This window comes from Mus caroli, unplaced genomic scaffold (genome assembly GCF_978045245.1).
Source record: "Mus caroli unplaced genomic scaffold, Mus_caroli_1 scaffold_11, whole genome shotgun sequence".
Taxonomy (NCBI): domain Eukaryota; kingdom Metazoa; phylum Chordata; class Mammalia; order Rodentia; family Muridae; genus Mus; species Mus caroli.
This window is the reverse complement of record NW_028227266.1, coordinates 119082627-119090371: the sequence shown is the minus strand read 5'-3', so window position 1 is coordinate 119090371 and position 7745 is coordinate 119082627. Positions and strand designations below refer to the sequence as shown.

General features: G+C 49.6%; 1 protein-coding gene and 3 non-coding genes across 4 annotated transcripts; all 4 read right to left on the bottom strand.

Annotated features, from left to right (window-relative positions):
• Window positions 1–1755: 1755 nt before the first annotated feature.
• On the bottom strand, window positions 1756–5579 carry Rpsa (ribosomal protein SA). Its single transcript, XM_085828189.1, has 7 exons — window positions 5515–5579; window positions 4721–4886; window positions 4049–4167; window positions 2976–3221; window positions 2430–2558; window positions 2162–2327; window positions 1756–1931 (listed from the first exon to the last, which is right to left on the bottom strand). The coding sequence occupies exons 2-7, from the start codon at window positions 4851–4853 to the stop codon at window positions 1837–1839; spliced, it is 888 nt and encodes a 295-aa protein (XP_085684315.1). The 5' UTR covers window positions 4854–4886; window positions 5515–5579; the 3' UTR covers window positions 1756–1836.
• Window positions 2776–2924, bottom strand: LOC147002169 (small nucleolar RNA SNORA62/SNORA6 family). Its single transcript, XR_015044574.1, has one exon. It is a non-coding gene; the product is annotated as a small nucleolar RNA SNORA62/SNORA6 family (small nucleolar RNA).
• LOC115031990 (small nucleolar RNA SNORA73 family) lies at window positions 3773–3975 on the bottom strand. The gene has a single exon (XR_003837641.1). It is a non-coding gene; the product is annotated as a small nucleolar RNA SNORA73 family (small nucleolar RNA).
• Window positions 4391–4546, bottom strand: LOC147002168 (small nucleolar RNA SNORA62/SNORA6 family). The gene has a single exon (XR_015044573.1). It is a non-coding gene; the product is annotated as a small nucleolar RNA SNORA62/SNORA6 family (small nucleolar RNA).
• Window positions 5580–7745: the final 2166 nt, after the last annotated feature.

Below are 7745 nucleotides of genomic sequence, written 5' to 3'. Positions count from 1 at the left end.
TGGCAGCGGGGTTTACAGTTTTGCTCTCAGTGATAGATGGTCTGAGGTCTACCCCGGGCTGGAAAGTGTACAAGGCGAGAAGTGCTGCCCTAGGGACTTCCTCCTCACAGCCATCCGTGTCCCTCCCAAGAGACTTGCCTTTGCTCTCTTCCCCACTACCTTCTCGCTTTCTCCCCTCAGGACTCTTATGTGAGCCTTATGGAGAGAGGCTTGGCCATTATGGGCACAACCTATGAAGGAATATGAGTAAATACAAAACTCCAACCTGGTTGGAACTTCTCACTGGGAATTTCCTCTGGGGCCAACTAGAAGCCATAAGAACTGTCTCTCTGGCCAGTGGGGCACACGCCTTTAATCCCAGCACTTGGGAGGCAGAGGCAGGAAGATTCCTGAGTAGGCCAGCCTGGTCTACAAAGTGAATGCTAGGGCTACACAGAGAAACCCTGTCTGGGGGATACCAAAAACAAAAACCCTGGCTCTCCTAGAGCTTTTTAAACCTCATACCATATGCTTGGTTGTACGTGTACACACACACACCTTCACAGACAACAGTTTTCTCTTCGCATTAAGAGTACTTCCGGGAAGATGGTTCCTAACTGTCCAATCCCACCCTGTGGCTTAGAGCAGATGGGGCTGGTCTTTAGCTTATATTGCTAAATAGCAAACCGGTAAAGCTTTGTCTCTTTATAGTAAATATTCAAGAATATTGAACTTTCATCAGGCAGTGGTGGCACACGCCTTTAATCCCAGCACTTGGGAGGCAGAGGCAGGGGAATTTCTTGAGTTCAAGGCCAGCCTGTACTAGAGTAAGTTCCAGGACAGCCAGGGCTACACAGAGAAACCCTATCTTGGGGGGGGGGGGGTGGAACCTCAGCAGGAGGCAGGCAGGGCCTACTCAGCTCCTGAAGGAAAAACCTATTTGATTCTATTTGTTGTAAAAAGCAGTGCTTGCCACTTTTATGTAACTGTTAAGAGCAGACAGCATTGAGATCCCTGGTGAGTATGGGCTCAGACAGTACCTGGAGAAGTAATGACACAATTTAACGTCTTACAATCTTTAATACCATTGAGCAAAAATGCTTATTTTTTAGCAAAAACTTTTTTTTTTCCTGAGACAGGGTTTCTGTATATCTCTGGCTGTCCTGGAACTCTCTATAGACCAGGCTGGCCTCAAACACAGAAACCCACCTGCCTGACTCCCAAGTGCTGGCATTAAAGGTGTGCACCACCAACACCAGGCCTAGCAGAAACTTTATAAAAGCTAGAAAAACATTTAACCAGTTACTGTCCTTAAATAGATGTAATACCATGCAGCAGTCTCTCCTCCCAGCCCAAGTCCTATTCACAGGCCCCCACCCAACACACTGGTTAAGTTTAGGTCCCTCAAATTCCTGACTAGTCCACCTCTTCAATTCCATCTGGCAATCCCAACCACTTACTGTGAATTCACAGCATCAGACTATCAGCCTCACCCTGAGGATACTATTAGCATTAACTTTGTTCCTGGGACACAAAATCCCAATCTGGCCAGGTTCAGTGGCATAAGCCTTTTCCCTCTCCAATCTGGAGGTAGAAGGATCTATGAGGCATGACAGAACAGAGACACCCCACCTATATGAAATCTCCAGAGGCACCAAGCAGCTTATCACTGTAAAGCTAACACCAAAGCCACCTAAACATTGTGTTGTTACTACATTTTACATTAAAAACTGCCTCTGTTGTATAGCCAAACACCAATCCAGGTAGAGTCTGCAGTGAAGACCACAAGACACAGCTTTTAGCAACTTTATTTTCCTTCCATCTTTTTTCCCTTTGCTCAGGCGTCTGCACAGCAGCTCAGGACCACTCAGTGGTGGCTCCAACCCACTCAGTGGCCTGCGCTGTGGGAGCTGCTGACCAATCCTCAGTGGCTGGCTGTGCACTCCAGTCTTCTGTTAAGTACAAAAAAAAAAAAAATCAGCTCTAGGAAGAGTATACTATAACTTTCCCCAAATTACCCCAAGAGCAGTGTCAAGACACACTGCATCCACCCGCCCATCCAGTGTCAGGAGCCACTGAAGTCACCCAGAGTCACTCATGGCCACTGAAGCTTTGCCAATCGCTCACAACCCCACACTGTAAAAGCTCCCTGGCAGCCTGATGCCCTGGCCTTGATACGCACCCGTGGGGAATTGCTGGATGGGCACAGAGGGAACCTGCACACCCTCAGACCAGTCAGCCACCTCAGGCTGAGCAGCAGTGAACTCAGGAGCTGGTGCAGTCCATTCACCCTGGAATTCCTCCTTGGTCACAGCCTTCTCAGCAGCAGCCTGCTCCTCCTTCTCAATCTAGTTTAAAAGCACAGAAGAGACAAATTTAGCTTCACTGAACCAGAACCAAGGTCTGCCCATCCCTTAGTGGCCCCCAGCATATACTAGAGTAAGTCTTACCTCCTCTGGGTCCCTGTAGAAGTAAAGATCAGGCATGACCTCCCAGGGGTGCTCACGGGAGATGGTACCTCGCATGCGGAGTACTTCCCTGGCCAGCATCCACCACATCAGACCCACCGAGTGAGCTCCCTGTAAGGAGGCTAGTCATTAAAACACAAGCCAGCCTGATTCACGTAGGCAGCCCAGCGAGTCTTAGATTCCACGTACCCACAAGGCAGCTCACTGCCCCAGGTAGAGGAATGCACTGGGCACACACTCACAAAATGACCCCCTTCCCCGAAACACTAACAACAAATCTCGTAACATTCACTTACGAGAACACACAGGCCCATAGTTCATGCATCAATTTTGTAGCAAAGGTTACTATCAAACCCCACTCACTGGACCAGAGTGGGGTGTTAGCGAAAACCTTGCCACTCTTTTAGCACACTACCTACACTTGTGAGTTCATCGACCAGCTTGTGACCTCAACTCCAAGCTCTAACAATGTGCAGGGGACCGTGAAGGCTTCCCCAGTGTCTCTGTCAGCTCTGCAAGACCAAGTACCTTGTTGTTGCATGGGATGGCAATGTCCACATAGCGCAGGGGAGAATCTGTGTTACACAGAGCAATGGTGGGCAGGTTGACATAAGAGGCCTCTGTGAGTGGCTGATGGTCAGCCCTGGGATCGGTCACCACTAGAAGCCGTGGCTCCCTGAAGGCTGCTTGGATCTGGTTAGTGAAGGTCCCAGGTGTGAAGCGGCCAGCGATCGGAGTGGCTCCTGTGGCAGCAGCAAACTTCAGCACAGCTCGCTTTGAAGGGAGATTGAGTCAGCATTATCATGCATGCTTCACGGGGAAACTGTTGATACCCACTTCTAGTCACCTATCAAACACCAAAGCATCAAAGCACTGTGCTGAAGCACTTTCTTAGGCTAACTGTAACACCTGCATGATCACATCCTTAGTGTGAGGCACTCGACTCATCAAGTTTCTCACATGCCCAAGCCCCTCAAAGGACAGTTACAGGTACCCAGCAAACACCTGAAAAATTTATCCAAACACAGAGCAAGCTCATCACCCCTCCTCCTCTGTTTGTGGATAGTTCTTTATTTAATGTAGGAGTGGTTATCTTGCAATGTACATCACCCCCACACATGGAGGTCTCTCTGGTATTGGACATAAGTGTGGATGGTTGTAAGCACCACGTACCAAAACTATTTTCTCAACAGTTCATATCTCATTGTTTTATCAACTGATGTTAACTAAGACTTAACGTGGCTATTTTGTGTGTGTCTGACGTTGCCTTCCCCTTAAGTCAGCACCAATTTCCTCTAACACAAAGCTGTTTGCCACCAAGTCAGCACTGTTTCCTGCATGGTTTGCCTCCTCAGTCACTGTCCACAGGACTCTGAGAAGTCGTAGGAATATGCAGGCGCGGGCACAAAGCCCAGCTTCATCTCCAACGCCGTGGAAAGGGACTGTACGTCACTGGGCAAGGCCTATGCTCCCCTATGCCACTAGGACAGAGCCCAGGGAGAGTGACCTCCTGGGTTGTCCACGTTGGATACGTTGCTTTGTATGCCCAATGTATTCTATCGATTACTGACCCCAAGCAAAAGCCCACGGATACCACAAACCTGGCCAGTGTTCCTGGAGGAGATGACGCTGACATCAGCAGGGTTCTCGATGGCAACAATAGCTCGAGCTGCGAGCAACAGCTTCTCCCAGGTCCTCTTCAGGTTTATGATGTAGATACCTAGGCCAGCAAACGGAACTCTCTGAGGGGCTTCCCAAGGCAGCAAGTCTGGCAGTCACTCTGCAGACCTAGCTGATCAGAGACTCCTGACTGCCTCCGGAACACTAGGATTAAAGGGTGTGAACCACCACACCCAGCAACAAGTGGTTTAAAGTGGGTGTCCCAGACAGGCTTGCTAGCCTCATAGCCTTGTGATCGGTCGCTGTAGGAAGGCATAGTGTACGTATGTGGCAGTGACCACTACCAAACTCCAGTCATAGAGGCAAGCTCTACTGGTGTTAGCGAAAATCCTGCCATAAATTCAATGTAGCACACTTCCGACACTCAGAAGTTCACTGGCCAAGACTGGCCTCCACCCTGAGCTTTAATAGTGTGCAGGGTCAGTCTGTCTCTTCCCTTCAGTCAGTCCTCCATGACCTCTGGCCCCTTCCCACACATCCTCTTAGATACATCACAAGCCAGAGTAGCACTCCAACACCAACCATTCAGTTACCAGCACTATGCCCATTAGAACACCATAGTCAGGAACTGACTATCACAGGTGGCAACTGACCGTCACTTTTCCTTTTGTAGATGTACTGCTCCATCTGAAAGTCAAGGTTGGTGCCACCTAAGTGGGTTCCCGCAGCAAGGAATTTGAGGACATCCTCCTCCTTCATCTGCAAGACGTCAAGGGCTCCGGACATTGTGTAAGCTTCCCTTTAAGTTACGATGGGAATCTAAAAAAGGAATATAATTTATCCATTTTTTTTTCTGAGCCTAGAACTCACAAATTGCCCTGCCTCCCGAGAGGGGGATTAAAGGCGTATGTATGCAACTAAGCGCGGCACATCTGAGCTGAAATGGGTTGTGTTCTTGTTCCTCCGTGCCTTTCGACTTTTCTGGCCAGCTAGTCACTAAGTTAAGTGCTTTGTCAGCAGAGCACATGCAGAAAAACTGGACAGTTGAAGTTAGCGCCTCCACAGGCACCCTGACTACAGGATAGTTACTTAGGTATAGCTGCTTCTTTGCACCATGAGTTGCGCAAAGGCGGCCATGTTCCGGGTGCTTCGGGAATTGCATTTCGAGACTGGCCAGCAGATCCCGCCCCATCTCCATGCGCCTCACAAGCACTTTTCCCAGCATCTTGCCGACAGGGCCCTCGAGCGTGGCGCGAACCGCAGAAGGGCCTCCGAGTGGCGCCCGCCCCACCTCGCCGCGGGCCAGCACGTGGCGCTGCCGCCAGGAGCCAAGCCGCCCCGGCAAACGCAGCCTCTGCGCCCTCCGCGACCATCCACGGCGCGGGAAGCTCGAGGACGCGGCGTCCCGCGGCGTCCAGAGACGCCGAGGGCCCCACGTGAGACTCACCAAGAACAACGCCGTAGGGACCCGTCCCCGGGTAGCGCGGAAAAGGACGGGCGGCCGGAAATGACGTCCTTAAATAACTCACAGCCAGCCAATAGCAAAGCAGGCTAAGCAAAAGGGGAGAACTTCCGCTCCGGAAAAAAGACTCTGGCGCACGCGCAGATTCAGCGAGTGGGCCCGCTGTAGCGCGCGCGGAGCGGAAGTTAAAGTGGCCCGCGCCTGCTCGGCTGCAATCGCTGCACAGACCGCGGGCCGGAAGTAGCTGGGGGCGGGGGGGGGGGCGGGGGGGGGCGGGGGGCCGAGCGTGGGAAGTCCGCAGCTTAGTTGTCTTGTAAAATTTATAGAAATCAGGCCTGAGTACAGCAAGCACAGCCTGCAGGGTTCCTGCGAGTCTGGAGGACGGTTTACCGACGGGCAATCCAGACTTTAAAGTATAAAGGACAGGACTGTACACATGAAATTATTTTTTTGGTCAGATGAATGAACAGGCTTCAAGCCTGGGCCACCTATGTAAGGATTAACTGCAGGAGCACACACCCGCCTGCCCCTCTGGTACTGGCTCCTTCTTACACTTGGGAACTACAAAATAGTAGTTACCCAGTAAGATATTACAAAAGTGTTGAAGGGAGTGGGGAGAAATTTGGATGCGTCATCTATTTACAAAGCGTTTATACTGTATTCCATGTCTCAAGTAATCTAGAGATGACTTGGAGTCTGTGGGAGGGTTGTGGTTATTAGAAAATACCAGACCATTTTTGTTTTGTTTTGTTTGTTTTGTTTTTCGAGACAGGGTTTCTCTGTATAGCCCTGGTTGTCCTGGAACTCGCTTTATAGACCAGGCTGGCCTCGAACTCAGAAATCTGCCTGCCTCTGCCTCCCAAGTGCTGGGGCTAAAGGCGTGTGCCACCACACCCAGCTCAGACCATTTTATATTAGGGACTTGAGCACCTTTGGGTTTGGCATCCATAGGTGGTTCTGGAACAAATCCCACAGATACTGAAGGATAACCATATATGCATACAACAAAAATAATAGATCAAAAACCCAGAGGAGTGTGGGTGCAGCTCTGTGGTAGAGTACTAACATCGAAAGGCTCTGGGTTTCTTCAGTTCTTGCTGAGGCAAGAGGACCATGAGTTTGAAGCTGTAGTCATACTCTGTCTCAAAATAAATATAAAACAGTAAAACTAAAAAGAGCAAAGCATTTAACTTGCCACATCACGAATGTGCATCAAGATATCTTGATAAGTAAAACAGAATATTCTAAAATCTATTAAGTGGTATGTTCGGGTCAGTTAGTGGTGGCCTATGCCTGTAATCCCAGCCAGCACTCAGGAGACAGAGGCAAACAGATCTCTGCGAGTTGGAAGCTAGCCTAATCTACAAAAATGACTTCCAGGACAGCCAAAGCTACACAGAGAAACCCCGTCTTTAAAAAAAGAAAAAACAGAGTGGCCTAGCTCCCTGCGGCTGTCCTTGGTCACGCTTGGCACCAGGCTGAAGCAGTCAAGATGACCTTATTTCAGCTTATACGTGAGCACCGGGTTCCTATACGTCTCCCTGTGGGACTTGTCTTTGGATATTATCTAGACAGAAAGGATGGTGAAAGCTAACTGCCGCTGGGTGGTGGTGTCCCACACCTTTAATCCCAGCACTCGGGAGGCAGAAGCAGGCCGATTTCTGAGTTCGAGGCCAGCCTGGTCTACAGAGTGAATTCCAGGACAGCCAGGGCTACACAGAGAAACCCTGTCTCGAAAAAAAAAACCACCACCACCAACAACAAAAAGGCCCAATGAAGTTACTTGCAAGTAAAAACTGGTTAAATCACAGAATGTTCACATTTTAAAAGTTATTGGAGAAATAAAAGCATTTATTATTTAATTAGAAAAAATGACAATAGAAAGTGAGTGCTGGGTCTGGGAATGAAGATTATAAGTAGGTATAAGAGCTTACGGGGGGTCGGGGTGGAAATGTTCTAAAACTAGTTTATAGGGTCATGGCTGCACTTTTAAACAGGGTCTCACAAGTGGAGGATGACTGAACTTCCAGCTCTTCTGTCTCTGACTCCCAGTGAGGGAATGCCAAGCCTGAGGACCAGTGTTCCTGTCTGCTCTGTTGCTGATGCAAATGAACCCACGAGAACCTTGCATGAATTAGCATGACACTCAGCCAAACATCCAGCCCCAAACCACCAAAACAGTGGGCTTCAAACAAGTAGGAAGCCTCTTTGAATAC